At 49.1% G+C, this 21,621-nt stretch overlaps 1 protein-coding gene across 1 annotated transcript in view; it reads left to right on the forward strand.

The window, feature by feature from the left end:
• Positions 1–13,358: 13,358 nt before the first annotated feature.
• The window catches only part of PIK3C3 (phosphatidylinositol 3-kinase catalytic subunit type 3), a 61,650-nt gene continuing 53,387 nt past the window's right edge, over positions 13,359–21,621 (forward strand). Inside the window, exons 1-4 of the mRNA XM_078617343.1 lie at positions 13,359–13,772; positions 16,093–16,281; positions 17,972–18,115; positions 20,230–20,359. Coding sequence (XP_078473469.1) covers positions 13,705–13,772; positions 16,093–16,281; positions 17,972–18,115; positions 20,230–20,359 — 531 coding nt within the window. The 5' untranslated portion in view covers positions 13,359–13,704. The remainder of the gene's footprint in view (positions 13,773–16,092; positions 16,282–17,971; positions 18,116–20,229; positions 20,360–21,621) is intronic.

The following is a 21,621-nucleotide window of genomic DNA, read 5'->3' on the forward strand; positions in this document are numbered from 1 at the left end:
GACTGCAGGGATTCATATTCTTGGTTCTTTCGGTAAAGTCACATAGAAGGGAAATAATACAATAATAAAAATTAAACAATAAAATTCTCACGACGTTTAGATTGCAACACAAGTAATCATCATCAGCTGTGGTTTTCACACCTGATGATGATTGCTTGTGTTGCAATCGAAACACCGTGAGAATTTTATTGTTTTATTGTTTTATTTTTTCATTTCCCTTCTACGTGACTTTACCAAAAGAACCAACAGTATTGCGTTATTATTATTGCTCAGTGGTCGAAATGGGAATGTAGCAGCTGCCGTGTTGAAACGTATTCAAAGTCCAGCAGCAGCAGCATCCGCAGCATCACCCCATCCTCAATTCTGTCCCCTCTCTGCTGAAACTTCGCAGCATACGGAAGAGAAACTGACCTGAGAAGTATCGGGAATCTGCGCTGGGAGTTCTGAGAATTGCCGGCATGAAGGCCTCACGTCCTACACGGCCACGTTGGGACCACCTTTGTGACTCCTCCATCTTACCTTGACCAACACAGTCGATGTGCAGTTGGCGTAGCGAAGCACGCTAACCACTGTGCCACCGCTCTTCACCGTTGTACATATCATCGTCGTAAATGATCAACCATGATCAATACACGAGGGAAACAAAGGTGGACGGACGTGGTGCATGGCCACCCACTCCCTTTTTAGTGTTTACAGTCGTTTCTTGTCCTTTCCCCGATTAGCACGGTTGGCTATGTACGATGCGAAAGAAGTTCAACATACATACAAAATACTATACACTACACTATACACTACTACAACACTACACTACATTGAAAGCTCATTTCTTTAGAACTGCTTTTTGTGTTTAGTTTCTCGTCCTTCTCCCGCAGATCCGATTAGCACGATTGGATACGTAGGGTGCGAAAGAAGTTCAACATACGTACATACATATACGTACCATGCCGGCCTTCAATTGGTGCTCGCAAACAGAAATTGCCCCAAAGTCTGTTTAGCCTACACGGGGGATCTTTGTCTCTTTCGTTTTGTATGGATACACAATTCACTCTCAGTTGACAAAAAAAAATAAAAAGCACTGATGGAAACTGAGAAGCAAAATAATGAAAGGCACAACACGAGTTGCAGAAGGCTGCGTATCTAATCTTCCCCACCCGAGTGTAAGTGTTTCCATATCGATATGCTGGCATCTCGACAGGGGGCCTGATACCGCCTAAGAAAATACCCAGAGCCTTCTCAGGAAACACTTAAATGTCAGAGGTCCGTCACTGAGTGAAGGCTCATAATATAAAACCGTCTTGAGCCGTGCGCGCAGTGCCCTGGCAGTGACGCACTCAGCGCCGAAGAGAAATCGCCTCTTTTGGCAGACTCAATTGCCCGCGAGCAGAACATGAAACACGGCGGCCAAGTCGGTGGAATGGGTTGGGGCGGGCGGGGGGAGGGAAAGGCAAGTCTCTCCGGGCGGACGATGAGAATGCGAAACTCCGCATGAAAACGGAGAAGCCCTCCAGCTGCTTGAGCAAAGTGTTGCTCGCGAACGGTCTCAAATGAGTGCCTGATACGGTTTGTGTGTGTGTGTATAAACATAAGCACTGGGGAGACAAAGGCGGCCGGGCGGGCGTGGTGTATGGCCGCCCACACTCTCGTGTGCCGTGCAGGCCGTCATAGGTTTCTGCTCGATGACAGCACTTTTCCCACCAGGCTGTTAAGGCTATGCGGGGAATCTTTGTCTTTGTTTGTCTTTGTCGTTTGAAGCAAACGAAAAGTGAAGGGGTCTTGTCGAGACAAAACGGACCCTTACGCACTCTTCTGGATAAGCTTTCGCCGATTTATCGCTCTCTAATGTGTTTTCGGGTCGTACCATGCATTGGCTGAGTCCGGAATTGGGTGGAGGGGAGGGCATGTTTTGGCATCACGGCAAATATGTACGTATGTATGTTGAATTGTTTTCGCACCGTATGTAGCCAACCGTGTTCATTGGAGGTGCGGTGGAAGGACAACAAACTAAACACACAAAGCAGTTTCTGAATTAAAGAGTTTTCAATCGAGATTTTAATATGCGCAGCTCCTATGGCTTCCGAATATCGGAAGGGAAGAGCGTTCCAGACGGTCGTGAAAGCGCATCTGAAAGCGCGCGATGCGAGGACCGTCTTTGTTCGGTGGCCAGTCAAAAGCCGCTGCTGCTACAAGTGTAATAAACGACTGGACCACGATGTCTGGCTCAGTGTCCTTTATTATTCGGTTCGTGCTGTACACCCACACGGCTGTCTTTACTCTGTAGCTTCTCCACGGTGCTGACTCCAATGTCGGCCCGATCCACAACAGCAGCTCCGCTGCTGTTTCTCTCACACAGCCCCCCTTGGCTGTACTCGCTGCTGCTCTTCTCCCTCCGCAGCTCTCACAGCTTCTTGCTCTCTCTCTCTCTCTCCGCAGCTCCTCCTGGCAGCCACACCGCTGCCTCTAACAAGCAGCCCCCTCTCTCTCTCTCTCCGCAGCTCCTCCTGGCAGCCACACCGCTGCCTCTAACACGCAGCCCTCCTGGCTGTCTCCTCCGCAGCTGCACACCACTCCGCAGCTTCCTCTTATCTTCGGGGTTGGCTCCCGATGGCCGTCGGCGCCCCCCCCCTCTCCACACTTGCCCGCGTGGCCTCACTCTTTTCCGCTCACACCCCGACTGCCTTCCCCTTCCGGTTTACCCGCTTAAAGCCCCGAACCTTCCCCCCACGTCACATGACTCCACCCCCCGTGACGTCACCTCCGGAAGGTCGCTTACGCCCGCATTACACCACCCTCCCCCGTAGAAAAATCCCAGCCGACCTCGGCTGACTAATAGCAAATCGTAATGCGGCGAACCGAGCTTCCCCCCCTAAAGGACACTAAGCATACAATGTAACAGCAAGAACAACAACAACAACGCAATTAACATCCACGAGCGTACAAAAAGCATGCAATAAATACAACTGTAAGAAGAAAATAACAAGACAACAACACTCAACGAAACGTAAGCGATTTGGAACGTGTGCGGGTCGCCGGCCCGTCCCGGACGGTCGGCGGCCCACTCGCAGAACGGGAACGCGATGAAAGTCGAGGAACGACAGGGGGTAATCCCCCTGTCGCAGCTGGAAGTCCACCGCCGTCCCGTGTCTCTAAAGAGTTAGTCTTGGGCGTGTCCTGTGACCGTGCCCGCAGCTGGGTCGGAAGGGCTGCAGGGCTCGAAGGTCCCGCAGACCTGGCAGGCGTCCTCCGAGCAGGGCCCCTCGTCCCCCGCAATGTCACGGCCGGCCTGTCTGGAACAGGTACGACAGGCGCTCTAGCGAGATCAATGGACGCAGGCAGGGGAGAGTCAGCAGCAACAGACCCCGGCAAGGCAATATTGGGGGATGACGCATCATGTAAGGGAGCAACATATGGTTTCAAGCGCGACGTATGCACAACCCAGCGACGAGACCCAATCTGGACGCGTGCTGTCTGTGGGTTGGGAACCGCAATGAGGCGTACGGGACCATGCCAGGGTTTGTGCAATTTCGGCGAGGTCCCCGGACGTACCTGTGGACAATGAAGCCAGGCTAGGTCCCCAACCTTCCAAGGGCACTCCCCCTCAGACCGTCGCGCATATCGCTCGTTCCGGGCCTGGGCTTTGGCCGTAGCCACGCGGGCATTCTCCCGCGCCTCCGTGACTCGGCGAACCGTGTCCTGGATGTATTCAGGAAGTGGTTTCCGAGGTCCCTTCACCCCAGTTCCCAATTGCACATCCACCGGCGGCACGTTTTCCCGACCATACATAAGGTAAAACGGCGAATATCCTGTAGCCGCATGAGGCGTCATCCTGTACGCCGAAAGCACCCCGGGGATGTGCAGATCCCAATCTGATTGTTGTTCACTCACGGTATGGCAAAGCATGGCAGACAATGTCCTGTTCAGCCGTTCAACCATACCATCCGTCTGCGGATGGTATGGGGATGTCCGTACTTTCTTAGTCCCAAGGCCCGCGCACACTTCCGCCAATAATTTAGAAGAGAAATTCCTGCCCTGGTCCGTGAGGAGTCTCTCAGGCGCCCCCTTATCCATAATATACCCAAACAAAAAGGCGTCGGTAATGGCCGCGGCCGACTGATCGGGCAACGGCCAGGCCATCGGCCAACGGGAGAGGTACTCAACCCCTACCAGCAAATATTTATTACCCCTCGCCGATGGTGGAAAAGGTCCCAATATGTCCAGTGCCACCAATTCATTGACTCGAGACACCTGAATCGACTGGAGAGGCGGCACGTAAGGATGTTTCGGCGGCTTACGTTGTGCACACGCAGGGCACGCGCGCACGTGCCCTACGACATCTGTCGCCATGCCGTGCCAAAAATAATGACGTTGCAACGTCAACAAGGTCTTCTGCACCCCTAAATGTAAGAGAGTGTCACAATGGAGGGTTCTAATCAACTCGAACCGCAAGGACGTTGGTACCACCAGGCGCCAACGTTCCTGGAACCCCTCCCGCCACATAAGCAGACCATCTCGGAGAGCGGTTTGCGGCCCCACAGCCGTACTCGGACTCCCATTGTCCTTAGCAGACCGCTTCCGCAAGGACACCAATGACTCATCCATCATCTGTTCCCGGATCCAGACAGACCGCGGCAGATTCAAAACCCCGTCAGCCGGTCCCGGTTCCATCGGAGTGTCCGACTTCTCGACGGCCAACGTGAGCGGCTGAGGGGGGTTTGGAATCGGCGAACACCTATGCGTCCCCGACTCACATTTACAAGGGGCGCGCCGCGGTAATCTGGAAAGTGCGTCAGCGTTCGCATGGCGCACTCCCTTCCGATGTTGAATTTGGAAGGAAAATTCCTGTAGCGTGTCCAACCAACGTGCCAACTGTCCGGATGGCTGGTCAATTTTAAGGGCATATTGCAAGGCCGCATGATCCGTACGCACAATAAAAGAACGACCGTAGAGGTATGGTCGAAATTGCCGTAGGAAAAAAACAACCGCCAATAGTTCTCTGCGAGTGACACAGTAGCGGGTTTCCGCAGGAGACAAGACTCGGCTACCATACGCCACGACACGCTCTACACCCCCTTTAGACTGTGATAACACCGCCCCAATACCTGTGTCACTCGCGTCCGTATCAAGAATGAATGGGTGATCGAAATCGGGATAATCCAATGTTGGGGCCGTGGCCAATAGATCACGCAGACTCCGAAAGGCCGCCTCCTCCGGCTGTCCCCAAACAAACTTCCGTCCTTTACCCGTAAGGAGATGCAAAGGCCTCGCAATCGTCGCAAAACCCGGCACGAATCTTCGGTAATACGAGGCAAATCCCAAAAACCGCCGAACATCCCCCACGGTGGCCGGAGTCGGCCAATCCCGGACGCACGCCGTCTTTTCCGGATCCGTGGACACTCCCTCAGCGCTCACAATGTGCCCCAAATAGCGGACGGACCGTTGCAGTAGGTGACATTTCTTTGGTTTGAATTTCAATTTGGCAGAACGCATCCTCGTAAACACTGTCTCCAGCCGCGTCAAATGTTCATCGAATGTGCGGCTGAAGACAATGATATCGTCCAAATATATAAGACATGTCTCCCACTGCAACCCCGTCAAAACGAGCTCCATCAATCTTTGAAATGTAGCAGGGGCCGCATTCAATCCCATCGGGAGACAGTTGAATTGAAATAACCCCTGAGGCGTACGGAATGCGGTTTTCTCCCGTGAGGACTCGTCAAGGGGAAGCTGCCAAAATCCCGAAGAGAGGTCCAGTGTGGAAAAGAACTTAGCCCCCGACAATGCGTCGAGGGAGTCATCCATACGCGGCAGAGGGTACGCATCTGCCACCGATATCTTATTCAATTTGCGGAAATCAACACAAAATCGCAATTTGCCATCCTTCTTCTTAACCAAGACGACTGGAGCGCCCCATGGGCTGTTAGATGGCGATATAATGTCCGCAGCCAACATGTCTTCCACTGCCCCCCGTACGTGTTCTCGCTCCGCAGGACTCATCCGATGCGAATTTAATCGAATAGGGGCAGCATCGCCCGTCTCAATGTGATGGTAAAGCAAGGAAGTGCGGCCCAAATCCAAATCATCGGAGCTGAACACATCGGAATATGTCAACAACAATTTACGCAGCGCACCACGTTGCTCCATGGACAGGGAAGAATTTTCGTCACATAATTGAGCAACCCAACGATCATCCGAACTCCTTGGCTCGGAAACCCCAGCAACAACTCCCCGGCTATGTGGACAATCATGGGTCGCAAACGCCGTAGTGGCATGTGCCACAACCGTACCGGCCGGGACACGGACGTTTTCTCCCCCCGCATTAAGCACCTGTAAAAACGGTAATTGATCCGGCCGGACGATGGTCTGTGCCCCCACTAACGCCAACCCGGTTGTTATCGTGGCGGACGGTGACAACAAGACCCCTACTGCTCCTAGCCGATCAGGCAGGGGCTTCCGATACCGCAAGGGTATAAGCATCTGTGTACCAGGTGGGATGTCCACAGATGCGACGGACAGCGCCTGTACTTGTACGGCCGAAGCAGGTCGCCCCCAGGGCGACGGCAGAAACGAGATTTGACGGCCCCCCGGCAGTTCAATACAATTCTCATTGATTTTGATCAAAATGGGCATCTTAGCCAAAAAATCGGTGCCTAACAAACAAGGAACCGCCAAAGATCTCGATATCAACACAACACCCGAGGCCGACACATCCCCAATAGATATCTTAGCATCCACCTGACCCACGATGCCCATGCTACCCCCGTTCGCAGCGACGCACGACCCATAAACCGGACGCACAGCCCCCGACGGAATGCCCAACAGATGGAAAATGACATCCGATATAATAGTCGCAGACGCCCCCGAGTCGACCAAAATGCGCACGTCCACACCTTGTATGGACCCCGGTACAGTGGACGAACCCGTAGCGGCCGCGACAACTCTCCGTGCCAATTTGCGCCACTGCGTAACTGAATGACAAGGCCCCGTCGATGGCCTTTCTTTAACAACAACAATAGGATCGCGCAACACAGGTGGTGGGTGAGGTGGAAAGCCTTGCCGAGTGTCTGGTGCGTGCCGACATGCCTGTTTCGGAGGATCTTTAGCCGACTTGACCGGTGCCGAGGCCTCCTGCTGCGGCGGAGCCGGGAAGCGGGCCCAGCAGTCTCTGGCGTAGTGGCCCCTACGCCCGCAGCGGAACCATTCGGCCTCGTTGCGCCGAAGCGCAGGCCTCGCCTCCTGACGGCCCCGTTCTGGTAGCACCGCGCGCGGTCTCGGCCCGCCGCGTCCCGTCCATGGAGCGGAGGCGGCCGTCAGTTGTTGAGGGCCCCGGTCATCCGGAACATAGACGGCCTGCGCAGGGTTCCATCCCAGCGCATCCCCATCTTTGACGGGCCCCCCCGTCCACGCCGTCACTTGTTTCCAGCGACGGAGGTTGAATTGCGCATCGAGACACTTAGCAGCCATCCGGGAAGTTAGCTTCTCATGCCCACACACAGGCATGGGGATCCCTAGATCCCGAGACAGCTCCAACATTTTCCCTAATATGAGAGGCTCAAGCAGGTCCTGTGGCGTCTCAGGATAAGCTGCCATGGCCAGCTCCAGCACCGCACCCCTGAACGCCACGGGCGACTCCTCTGGTGCTCGTTGTCGTTGAGCGAATCGCCGATGCGCATCATCTGGTGGCTCATAAGCATCGGCCATTTCTTGAAAAACACCACATAAAGTTGCCTTCTTATCGGTCGCTATGGAACGGAAGAATCGGACAGATTCGTCGTCCAGGAGAGTCGGCAACACCTCCAAAGCCTCCGCATCGGTCCATCTTGCTGTGCGTACCGCCGCCAAGAAGCGGCAGGCGAACGCGCTCCAGTCCCCACCGACGGAAAATTCTTTAACCGTTGTAAGGTGGCGACTCCGACTCCTCTTCCCGCCGTCTTCCAATGGTGGTGGTTGTGATGGCAAATTCAAAATGGCGTCGGCCCGCGGCGTGGCCAAGATGGCGGTTTGGCGCCACGGAGCGCGCAAAATGGCGGCCTCTTGCCGCGTGGGCAATGGCGGCGGCAGGACAGGCAACGTGGCGGCCCGCGGAGCACCACTTGCATCATCCATCGTCCCTGGCGCGACGAGATGGCATAGATGCGCCAGGACGTCCTTAAGTGCCTCCAGTTGTACCGCCATCGCTTGCCATCGTTGATCCGCGTCTGATGATGTCGACGGACCCGCCACCGCGCCAACATCCTCCACTCCCGTTCCCGTGGTCGCCTCAGCCTGGCTCTCCTCCACCACCCCAACAGGATCCGTGGTTGGAGGGAGTTCGTCGTCGTCGGACGAAGAAGCCGATGCAGGCGCCGGATTAACTTTCTTCCTCACTTGTTTCGACATGCCGTTGCACTTCCGACACCAGTGTAATAAACGACTGGACCACGATGTCTGGCTCAGTGTCCTTTATTATTCGGTTCGTGCTGTACACCCACACGGCTGTCTTTACTCTGTAGCTTCTCCACGGTGCTGACTCCAATGTCGGCCCGATCCACAACAGCAGCTCCGCTGCTGTTTCTCTCACACAGCCCCCCTTGGCTGTACTCGCTGCTGCTCTTCTCCCTCCGCAGCTCTCACAGCTTCTTGCTCTCTCTCTCTCTCTCTGCAGCTCCTCCTGGCAGCCACACCGCTGCCTCTAACAAGCAGCCCCCTCTCTCTCTCTCTCCGCAGCTCCTCCTGGCAGCCACACCGCTGCCTCTAACACGCAGCCCTCCTGGCTGTCTCCTCCGCAGCTGCACACCACTCCGCAGCTTCCTCTTATCTTCGGGGTTGGCTCCCGATGGCCGTCGGCGCCCCCCCCCTCTCCACACTTGCCCGCGTGGCCTCACTCTTTTCCGCTCACACCCCGACTGCCTTCCCCTTCCGGTTTACCCGCTTAAAGCCCCGAACCTTCCCCCCACGTCACATGACTCCACCCCCCGTGACGTCACCTCCGGAAGGTCGCTTACGCCCGCATTACACAAGGATGACCGCAGTTCACGTGATTTTTTATGATGCTTGACATTATCAGTGGGGAATTGTGGTTCATTCCAAGTGTTGCATCCCACTGGGATTTTTGCACAGCGTTGGTGTACGGTGCTTTTTTTCTGGAAGACTTTGCAGTTTTTTCCTGGATTTTTCTGTTTGCGCATAGTCACTTTAAGATGTTTTCTTGTTCATGTTTTTGTTTTTTGTTTGTTGCGGTTGCACCCGATTCAAGAGCCGAATGGCTCACAGGACTATACCTAATAAATGAAACTGAAACTGAAAACTGTGTTGTGGTTCATTTGTGGCAAGCACTTTGCGTGGCGCAGGCCAAACACTCATTGGAGACCTTGTCTGAGCGCACCTATTCAGACCCTGAACCCTGGTTCATGAACACGGTCGAAACCCAGGGTCACTTGGAATGGTCCGCATGTAATGGACAGGATCTTTATCACAGTGGAGTGGTGAATTATCCATCACTTTGTAAAACTGTAACACACCATATAGATGCAACAGTCATTAGCTAACTGAACATTTGACTAACCTTCGTAAAATGCCCAGCAACAAACAACTCTACCACAATTATCAGTGGCATTTATCCTAAACAGACACGAGCCTGATTTCAGTACAGACTAAAGTGAAATATCTCTGCCCCTGCAATACAACAAAGGACTTACGAGAAGGCGCACTTCATCATAATTTGCTCCGAAGAGCGATCGCTTCATCGTCAGAGGCGATGCAAGGGCATTATTTCGGTCTTCAACCAAGCGAGTTCATTAAATAAACATCGTTGTTTTTTAAAATCATAATTATTGTACTTCCGCATATTGTTCGGCGTAATGTTTTCCCTTCCAAGAGAGAGCTCCCAGCACCGTGGCGAGAAAATCCGGACATCTCGTCGAACGAGCCGTTAACAACACCCCCCCCCGCCCGTAATACAGGGTGCTTCAAAAAAAAGTTAACACTTCCGAGAATTGGCAACAACACCACAATAAATGTGCCTCCGGGCTCTGGAGACCACCTGGAGAAGATTCCAGGCATGTGTTGGCAAGGATGGCGAAACAAGTGGAGACTTTTTGAAGCTACTAACATACATTTGTTATCATGTTACAGTGAATTATCCGCTCTCTTTCCATTAAAAACAATAGTCCCATATATTAGTGTTAACATTTTTTTGAAGCAACTTGTATATGACCGCCCCGGGCACCGCGCTTGGGGGGGGGGGGGTCTCACGCCTCGACGTCACGGTGTTAGATGTAACACTTTCGCTTTGTCTTCTTGGTTCTTTCGGTAAAGTCACGTAGAAGGGAATTAATAAAATAATAAAAATAAAACATAATAAAATAATTCTCACGACGTTTCGGCCACAATGCAAGCAGCCGTCCTCAGGTGAAGACCAGGTCTGTCGGGGACGTTTCGCTGGTCTGTCGGGGACCTGGTCTTCACCTGAGGACGGCTGCTTGCGTTGTGGCCGAAAGGTCGTGAGAATTATTTTATTATGTTTTATTTGTATTATTTTATTATTTCCCTTCTACGTGACTTTACCGAAAGAACCAAGAAGATGAATCCCTGCAGTCACGAAAGCTTTAAATCGAAACTTTCGCTTTATTTATAATCAACGTTTTTGGGTTAGATCGATTTATTTATAAATGTGTCGTAACCCTCCACCACCCGACACGGCCAATCAGCAAAAAAAGTGTCACGTTGACAAAAGACAAATAGTTCACTGCTTTAGCCCACCGGTGTGTTGAACCGTGAAACCACAACATTTACAATTTTTGAGTAGTACGACGTTCCGCTGGTAATTGCATCCAGCATCATCGGGCAATTCGCCAGAATGGTGAGGCTCTGCTCTTGCTCCCGGTCTCAAATAGAGCAGCAGAATTTATAAATAACGCGATCTAACCCAAAAACGTTGATTATGAATAATATTGGTCGCGAAAGCCTACGTGTTAAACTGACTTTCGCTTTAGTTTGAAGGCGTCGTGATGGGGGAGAGGGGGGGGGGTCCCACACACGTTGGGGGTTTGCCCCGGGCCCCGCATCTCCCTCCCCCCCCATATGGACGGCCCTGCCTACAGGTGTCGCAAACGCCTTCATATCATGAAGTATTCCCTCGAATGTGAGCGGGAAGCAACAAAGAGTCGAATCGAACGGACACGAGCCATTTTCATCTTGACAAATTATGGATTTCCAGTGCGTTGACAAAAAGCTTTCACAGCACAAGGCCAAGCAAAGATGTGGTAAGACTCGAGGAAAAGTTGCTGAAGCAATTACAGAAGAATGCACAATTTCAAACAATGTCGCTATATTCTATGGTTCTTTCGGTAAAGTCGCGTAGATAGAAGAAAGAGTAAAAATAAATAAAAAATAAAGTGATTAAAAATATCACGACGTTTCGATCGCAACACAAGCGACCATAGAATATGAATTCCTGCGGTCATGAAAAGTTTTAAATCAAAATGTAATGTGGCTATATACACGTGCGCGTATGCAGCTCACTCTCCCACTGTCGCAACACAAGCGGTCGTCTGTGGTGTACGGTGTGTTCGCACAACGCATTAAAATTAGATGTACTCTTTGGTTCTTTCGGTAAAGTCACGTAGGAAAAAAATAAAAAATAAAAAAAATAGAAATAAAAAATAAATTAAAGTAAATTTAATCACGACGGTTCGATTGCAACACAAGAAATCATCATCAGGTGTGAAAATCACAGCTATAATTTTTTTTACTAAAGTGGGAGAAATGCCAGGGTTAAGGAGTTTATATATAAGTGTGGACGTCAGGAACTGGGGTCTCACGTCTCAGTCCCTGGGGTCTCACGTCCCAGTCCCTGACGTCCACACTTGTATAAACTCCTTAACCCCGGCATTTCTCCCACTTTAGTAAAACAACTCCTAGCTGTGATTTTCACACCTGATGATGATTGCTTGTGTTGCAATCGAAACGTCGTGATTGAATTTACTTCTATTTATTTTTTATTTCTATTTTTTATTTTCTACCTACGTGACTTTACCGAAAGAACCAAAGAGTATGGATCCTTGCAGTCACGAAATCTTCAAATCTAGAATAAAATCAGATGCGCAAGGAATATTGATTTGCGCGCTAAATATTTTGCAATTGCAGTCCGTGCCATAGAAATGCGATACGGGAAGCACAACTTTGTTCCGTACGATTGCCACATTTTAATGAGAATTGTAATTGACGGTTAGGCGTATTTTGTGACACTTGCGAATTCAGTGGGGGGTAACAATTTCAATACACAATGATAAGTGAAAGAATTATAAGAAACACAACGTCACAAAGCTCTGCCCTCCCCCCAAAACCATATTTTCATTTTGAAAATAAAACATGCTTCAAATCGCTTTAAACTATTGTCATTGTAGTGCGTAATTAATGTGGCGCTGCACTCTGATGTATGAGAAAACATTTATTTAAAAGTCTATTTCATTAAATAGAACGTGTTGTCTATATTTATTTAAAGTTGCGCATTTTGATGTGACATCACATTTCTCACCCTCCCCTGGTCACACATCGTCACAAATGTCTGACCCCCCCCCCCAGGTGCGTGACGTCATTTATGGACGGACCCTAAACATAAAGACAAGAAATACTAATTGCCCGTATTTAAACGGCTGTACGCCGTATTGACCTGAAAACTCAATTTCCCCATACGAGAAAAAAACAATTAAACCGTGTGGGTTGACAGGTATGGAGTGGTCTTCTTGGTTCTTTCGGTAAAGTCACGTAGAAGGAAATAATAAAATAATAAAAATAAAACATAATCAAATAATTCTCACGACGTTTCGGCCACAACGCAAGCAGCCGTCTTCAGGTGGAGAACAGGTCTGTCGAGAAGGCAGAGTCTGAATTGTGATGTCGAGAAGACTCTGCCTTTTGCCTTCTCGACAGACCTGTTCTCCACCTGCAGACGGCTGTTTGCGTTGTGGCCGAAACGTCGTGAGAATTATTTTATTATGTTAAATTTTTATTATTTTATTATTTCCTTCTACGTGACTTTACCGAAAGAACCAAGAAGATGAATCCCTGCAGTCACGAAAGCTTTAAATCGAAAGGTATGGAGTGTTCATGGACAAACTCACACTTGCCCTAAGAAATCACGAAAATTGAACGGATGAACAGAATTCGCGTCCGCTGCTTTGCCGTCAATCTTCCTAAACATGCCCCTCCCCCTCCCTCCCCCCACCCGTTACGTAACGACGTCATCACGTGGCCCCGAAGCGTCGTGCGCGATGACGTCGGCCTGGCGGGGGGGGGGGCGCCTCGGCCAATCGGCGGCGCGCTCGTGGGAGCACGTGCTCCATCCGCGCTTCCGCGTCACGTGCACCGCCGGCCCCCCCCCCTTCGCGAGAGTGGTAAACAGTCGAGCGCTAAAAGTGTGTCTCCTGCCGCCGCACTCCCCTCACGGACTTCGTCTACACGACGAGACGTCTTGTTTAAACTCACCTCGAATGGACATTTACGATTAGCAAGCATCCGCGAGTGTTCGGCGAAGCCCCCTCCGTTTCGTAGGTCGCGATAATGTTTGCATGCAGCTGCCGCTCGGCTTTCTGTGTTCGCTGTCGGGCAGCCGAGGCCGTCCGGCCTCTCGCGACCCCGAGACATCGGCGTTGATTCCCCCCCCCCCCCCTTTGTTTTTTTAAACAAATAAACATTTAAATAGTTTTTACGTCGCGCGAAGCTACAGTCATGGGCGACGCGGACAAGTTTTTCTACATCTACAGTTGCGACCTGGAGTTGAACGTTCAACTCAAAATGTAAGACGACCAAATCCGCCTCCGTCGATGTTTGGGATACGTCTGTACACTCACTGTACGTTGAACTTCTTTCGCGCCGTACGTAGCCAACCGCGCTCGACGGAGGTGCGTTGGTGGGGAATGACAGCAAACTAAACACACCCAGAAGCAGTTCAAGAGAAAATGTGTTTTCAATCGAGATTACCTTCACGCGCGTAGTTCCCACTGGGCTTCCTAATATCGGAAGGGGAGAGCGTTCCAGACGGCCGCAGAAGCGCATCTGAAAGTGCGCGATCCGGGTGTCCGGTCTGTGTTCGATGGCCAGCGTACAAAGCGGCTGCGACACCTGTGTTGTGTCTTAATCAAGTGCCGCGGTATGTATATATTTCATTAGGAATTATAGGAAATCAAAGAGCCTCAACGTTATCAAGCTAGGGCAGACGAACTCTCCGTGCCGTTCAGTGGCCGATCCCCCCCCTCCACCCATCTAACGGACCTCCTTGACCCCCCCCCCTCTCTCCAGACAGCACCCGGTCAGCCACCGCCCCCGGTCCTCAACTCTCACGGCCGCGCTTGATGCGCAGTTTGGCATTTTATGTTTCGGTGAGCCGCGCAGATGGAGGCAGCTCGAATGCGCTGTGCCGTGTGGAACTTTAAAACAAGTTTGAGAAGCACTGCGACTTGACCGCTTTGGGATTTAACGTGGTCAAATTAATGGTGGCCATTTGCATACTTCTGTCTTTGCACGGCGTATTCGAAAGAATTATTTCCCGGAATGCCAGGGCCGTTACCCGAAACGTTGCCTATGATATATATATTTTTTAAAGCCAGAGTGTTATTGACGAGAGTGTTGTTTTGTTCATTGTGCCTGTGCGCCACTGCCAACGCAGTTTAATGTGTCAGATCTAGCAGTCTTAGCAGGATTTTTGAGCCTAGAGAGTGATTGCATCGGTGACCACAATGCACAACAGGTGTTATAGGCTGCAGGAGCTACGTGGAGGGCCGCAAAGAATAGTGCAGCAAAGACTATCGTCCTGCAGTTATAAGCTCCCACGTCTATGTTCAACCTGCATTGACCAGCATGGTGAAGTATGGTCAAATAAGACCCACGACCCACGCGGTGTGGGGAGGCACCAATCCAGCAATGGATTGGCAAAGAGCTGTATACGTGCATGTATTCAGATGAATGTGTCAGAAGGAGAGATGCGGGTTCAAATCACTGATTGGTGGATTCAACGCTTCATCTCTTTGTGGGCGATCAAATGAGCGACCCATTGTGCGAAGTGAACATGATGTCCTACAGATGGACAGGTCCCCTGCCATATGAATGTGGAATTTAATTTACGCCACTTACTCAAGGCTGTGAACAGATGTGCTCCCCAATACTCATTTGAATGGGAAACCACTTTGACTTGAGGTTTTATTCAAAATAACAGTTGATCTGATCCTTTATTTGAGTGAAATAGGAAATTGCGGCATAGTGGTTTGTGCCACTGCACTATGTGGCAGAGTATTTTGAGAAAAAAGTATTTTGATTTCTCACAGAGCAATGCATTTGTTTTGGCTTTAGAGAATAGCCTATAGAAGATTCTATCAAAGAGCTACTTCTGACATCCCTTCAAGTGACCTTTTCCAAAAATTAGAGGCTTAAGACTTTCCCACTTGGTCTGCTATATTAGGGTAATGTCCGTCACATGGCAGCCACACCGATATTTTAACTCTCAGAGCTCGAATTCAGTCCCAATTAAGGGGAGAGCCAAATTTAATTTAAAAAATTTGTGCAGTACTTGGTGAGTGACCTGGTTAAGACAATCAACTCACTGTGGCTTGCGAACCCGGATTTATCACAGGCGGCTGAAGCCCGAAATTGAACCCATGATCTCAGCGGTGCCGGCTCACCTCTCTGACCAAAGAGCCATCTGGCCACCGCTAAAAAGGATGTTATTATTAGTAACTTACCATTTTTATTTAAAGCTTTCGTGACTGCAGGGATTCATATTCTTGGTTCTTTCGGTAAAGTCACGTAGAAGGGAAATAATAAAATAATATTAATATAAAACAATAAAAATTCTCACGACGTTTCGACTGCAACACAAGCAATCATCATCAGGTGTGAAATCCACAGCAAGAAAATTAGCACTTTTGGTATTCAAGATAATTTTCTTGCTGTGGATTTCACACCTGATGATGATTGCTTGTGTTGCAGTCGAAACGTGAGAATTTTTATTGTTTTATATTTATATTATTGTATTATTTCCCTTCTACGTGACTTTACCGAAAGAACCACGAATGTAACTTACCATTGCTAATTATTTTGTCTCCTTGTGGGGTTACTTCTCAGAGGTAGCCTGGAGGGCAAGCGGGAGCAGAAGAGCTACAAAGACCTACTGGATGACCCCATGCTCAAGTTCTCCGGGCTGAACCAGGAGTCATGTTCACACCTGTACGTCACAAGCCAGGTGTTGGGAGACGGAAGGCCGCTGGCTCTGCCCACACGCACCGCCTACAAGCCCTTCAGCACGCGCTGGAAGTACGTGTAGAACCTGCAGCCCTGGAATCAATGCAAATCAATTGCACTTTTGGTATTCGCGCAATTCTTTGGAGTGCAAGGTTATCGCCGAGGCGCTATGTTTTACAGATGAACATATTGACGGTAGGGGACCAGGTTGATATGTGGGTTTACCCAATTAAGTAATTTGCAAGCGATTCTAATTTTTTTTATTGGACCAAAATCATTGAACCCACATTATCAACCCCCGCTTGGTTTGAATTGTGAACCAATACATTAACTCGCAAGAGTGCTACCGTTTGGCTGGCCGTATTACTATTACTATCCCAAAACCCATGTTTTACTCGTTTGAGTTGTGAATCCTCCCAGCCATGGTTAAAATTTTCATTGAATAATTCCTGTATCGATGCTAGACCAGGGTAGGCAAGTGGCTAGCAGCCACAGCCATACTGGATGTGGTGTGAAATCCACCATCCATTTCAGTTTAAAAGTTTGTCCAATACAGATATAGGGCAATTAAATTACAAGAATTAATCTTGTACAGCAGGTACATAAATTTCGGCACCAAAGGAGAAATGGTAATGGTTTGTGGAGGCCTTCATCCCGCAGTGGATTGGATGATATTGATGAACATCAAGGTGAAGTTAAATCACAGTTGAATGTATGTACGTTGAACTCCTTTTGCACCGTACTTAGCCAACTGTGCGAATCGGAGGTGCTAATCTGGAGTTGTCATATGCTTGCAATGTAGTGAGCCACACAATCACGAGCTTCGTTCCCATTAAAGCAGCCTGAAATTAGTGGTTGTTACACTTCTGTAAAAATACAGACTCGCTTGATGCATGCGGAACATTCAGTGTAACATGGAGGCACATGACAGGGCAATGGGGTTACTCTCCGTGAGTCATGCCATTTATTAAACAAGCGCACTCAATTGTTCATATTCTAACCAGGGCCATTGGTGCATTTGGCTATTGCCAATCGCCCTTTTTATTCTGGTTGTCTTGAATGTTTTGTATGAGATGGTTTATTTTAGCCATTGTCATGTAAGGATAATGTAATTATAAGTTCATCATCTTTTTATAAATGTATTGCTAAAATGTGAGGAATTTAATGGCAGTAGAGGGTAAGCATATGTATGTATGTACGCTGAACTTCTTTCGCACCGTACGTAGCCTAGTGTACTAATCGGAGTTTCCCGAAATTGCTTGTAAATCTTTGAACATATTCACACGTGTCAGTGGGTTGCCATTAGTTTATGCCCATAAAATTAGATTCTAAAGCATTATAACAACATTGTATGAATCTTGATTTGAAGCTTTCGTGACTGCAGGAATCCATACTCTTTGGTTCTTTTGGTAAAGTCACGTAGGTCGACAAAATAATAGATCACGACGTTTCGATCGCAACGCAAGCGACCGTCTTCAGTGAGAGTTCACAACGGTCGCTTGTGTTGCGGCCTCAACGTCGTGATCTATTATTTTGTCTACCTACGTAACTTTACCGAAAGAACCAAAGAGTAATTCCTGCAGTCATGAATGCTTCGAATCTAGTTTCTATTCTATACAATGTTTCTGTAAATTGACTGTTTGGCATGACATCGACATGCCATAAATTACTCTGGAAAAGCATTTCAGGTTTGTTGTTTGTCCTTGCCCTACCTAACCCATGACCCTCGCGCGTGTCCTGTGCGCGTGTGTTGTGGCGCAAGTTGGAACCAGTGGCTGCAGCTGCCCGTGAAGTTTGCTGATCTTCCGAGGAACGCGGTGCTTGCACTCACCGTGTGGGACATGTACGGACCGGGCCGCGCCGTGCCGGTTGGAGGAACCACGGTGTCGCTGTTCGGCAAGCACGGGTACCGCCCCTTAATTGATGCGTGCAGTCGGTTTCGTCGCGATATGGCACTGCGACATGGCACTGCGACAGTACTGCTTATGAATGTGTCATCCGTTTTCATTGTTTCTTGATGTTGTACCGGCTGACGTACCGACGAGATCATCGTCAAGTGGCTGCTGAGTCGCCGACCCGCGACAAGTACGGAGCTACAAATAAATAAATGTTTTCACGAGCTGGATAATCCACCAAACGAGTGTTAACTTTACTCACATTTACAGGTGCGGCCCCTTTTGTGAATCCACCACTCGGCTTTTCCGTGCTGTGCAGGTTGTAGGGGGTATCTTGACAATGCTTTACCACTCTGGTCAATGCAAGGTTGGTGAAGGCGGGGGGAGGATGTTAGATGTGGGAGCATAGAAAGTACAGCACAACAGTGGATTTTGCCGCACTTCCCTTTGCTACCAACATAGCTCTACAGCGGCCTACAACACCTGTTTTATGCATGGTGGTCAACCTATTGATTAATACTGGTAGGAACCACCTGGTTCCACCAGCCCACAGGGGATTATTGTGTCCATCCGTCCGTCGTGAATCCAAAAATGGGAGGGTTGGGGCTGGGTGGGGAGGGGCTGGGTGGGGAAGGGCTGGGTGGGGAAGGACTGGGTGGGGAGGGGCTGAGTGGGGAGGGGCTGGTCACCCAGTGGTGCCCTTATAAAACTCAACGTTTAACCTACTCACGCCGGCTTTTGCCCCCCCTCACAGTCGGCCATATTTGCGGAATACACCACGCCGCCGTTGACCCTGGCCATTGACCGAGCAACCCAACGTTCCTACCAGCTCCCTCCGCAGCAGGAATGGGTTTATCCATATCCAGGCTCAACCCTGCTTGACTTCCGTAGACCTGACAAGAGTGGACTCTAATGAGGGCACTAATTGTCAGAAAACCAGCATCAGTGAAAGCCCATGGAATATTAAGATAAAATGTTTTCCAGCATTATTTATTCAAGCAGCCAAACTTTGGACTGGTTTTTGTGTTTTTGTGTTTTTTTACTTGAGTGTGGTGTAATGAAAAAAAACGCTGCTGGGTTGCCAGATGTTATAGTTTTGTCATAATAACGATGACAGAATGTGTTTGTATTGAAACACGTCTAACATATATTCCCTGTGTGCATTCGTGACGTTATTAAGCCAATAGTACATAAAATATCAGTGGGCTTTGCAGATATGAAATTACACGAAATTGCTTGTAAATATTTGAACATATTCACACGTGTCAGTGGGTTGCCATTGGTTTATGCCCATAAAATTAGATTCTACAGCGTCATAACAACATTGAATCTTGAGTTGAAGCTTTCGTGACTGCAGGAATCCATACTCTTTGGTTCTTTCGGTAAAGCCACGTAGGTCGACAAAATAATAGATCACGACGTTTCGATCGCAACGCAAGCGACCGTTTTCAGGTGAGAGTTCACGACAGTCGCTTGCGTTGAGATCGAAACGTCGTGATCTATTAATTTGTCTACCTACGTCACTTTACCGAAAGAACCAAAGAGTAAACATTGTATGCTGTTATGATAACAAATTGAAATGTACGGTTACTCTGACAGGTTGTCAAGGCATGGTATGTGTAAAGGTCAGAGTAATATATACTGAGCAAAAATAAGATGAAAAGAATATTAAAATACATTTGACACACTGCATACGTTGGATGAAGCGTTGCCGCTTGGCTCTTCTAAACCAAAGTGAGTACTCGTAATAAGAATAATACAGGCAAAAGGTGATTTTTCGACCACAAAAGGTGCCATTTTAACCATAAGAGTTGTCCTTCCATCATGCTTTGCAATTCGACAGGAGGGCATGAAAGTCTTTTTGTGGAAGGGGGTTGGTGGGAGGAGGCTGCGGTATGGATAACGTGCTAGAGAAATGTTGGAACGTACGCAGTCATCGTTAGTGCCACGTTCCGGCGGCAAACCATGCACGTGCACAACGTGGCGATTAGTGGTCTTAACTGGGGGTGGGGGGGGGAGGGGGGCAGCGTGCCACCCTACCGAAAGTTAGACAACCACTCGTTTAAAGTGAGTACTGTACTGGGGTGCTCCGTAAATGACTCGCTTAACGCCGTCGCGACGGCAGGCTGTTCCGACAGGGCATGCACGACCTGCGTGTGTGGCCAGGAGTGGAGGCAGATGGTTCTAATCCGTCCACAACTCCTGGCAAGGCGGGCAGCTCGCAAGGGGACGATCAAATGAGTCGGCTCGCTAAGGTACACACAACCGAACCGAGTTCGTGCTCAGTGACAAGTTTTTTCTTTTTTTCTTCTGCAGCTGCAGGCCAATGTTGTCAACTTGACAGCTGAAATCGCCTGAGCTTTTAAAATCAGTAATAAGGAGAAAGGGAGGTGGGGGTGTGGGGTGGGGAGGGGTTGCAGATGAGATTAAGCTGAGAAGGGAAAATGTGTTGTTCATCCCGTTGTGTCTACACAGGCAATTATCGAGCGCCGCGTAACATTTCCATTATGCAGCGCGGAAAGATTGAACCATTTTAATTCGGGGAAATACTCGAGCAAACATCAAACAGCAAATGCAACAGAACATTGTAGCATTTTGCAGACAACTCAATTGACATTTGCAGTTTTTTTGTTAAACCCATATCATTATTTATTTGCACAAAGAGACAGAACTTTATTTGCCAGGTGCATAATAATAACAGTCAGCTGTGGCTTGCCCATAGTAGTGGTAAAATTGCTCCTTGGCAGACCTTTTCCTTTGCACATGTGGATGTAGCTTTCCTGTTTTGTACGCGGCCCTGTACTCTCGGCTTGCGCGCAATATAGCGTGCGATTATGAGACGTCTCTGCTCATATAGAAGGACATGCGCGTTCGATGCACACATGCAACTTATTACGGGTGTGTTTCTATACTCGCTGCTCATATTCTTCGATTTAGCAATGTTTCGAGTGTGCTGACTTAACCGGTTTGGAATACGTTGGCCACAGTAACTATTGGCATGCATTATAAAGGGAACGTGCTAGTGCATAGATTATTATAAATGTGCAGTATTGGTGAATCCTGAAATCTTTTGTCTAACTCTATATATGCACACACACACACGTTGTATTTATGATATTTTATTTACACATTTTTACACGCATGAAGAGTTTTAATTCAACTATTGGCATGATGAGTTTCAGTCCACCTGTGCTGTGTCGGTAATGAGGTTTTTTTTTAACCATACTTCACCACACTGGTCAGTGCGGGTTAATGTAAGCGGTGGCCAGGAGCAGGTAAGATATTACTCACCACTGATATTAGCCGTGGTAATCAAACGCGGGTATCCCAAGCTCAGCACAGTGCTCTGACCGTTTGTGAAAACCCCCACCTTAAGTTAATCAGAATCAGAATATTGATTCAAACTGGAGAAATCCGATGACCTATGAAGTTCTTATTCACAGATGCTACAGTCTCCTTAACCTAGCTTCGTTTCAAATGGCTCACAGCAGTCAATATCTGATCCTTCCTCTAGGTT

This window comes from Lampetra planeri, chromosome 53 (assembly GCF_965212315.1).
Source record: "Lampetra planeri chromosome 53, kcLamPlan1.2.h2, whole genome shotgun sequence".
Classification (NCBI taxonomy): domain Eukaryota; kingdom Metazoa; phylum Chordata; class Hyperoartia; order Petromyzontiformes; family Petromyzontidae; genus Lampetra; species Lampetra planeri.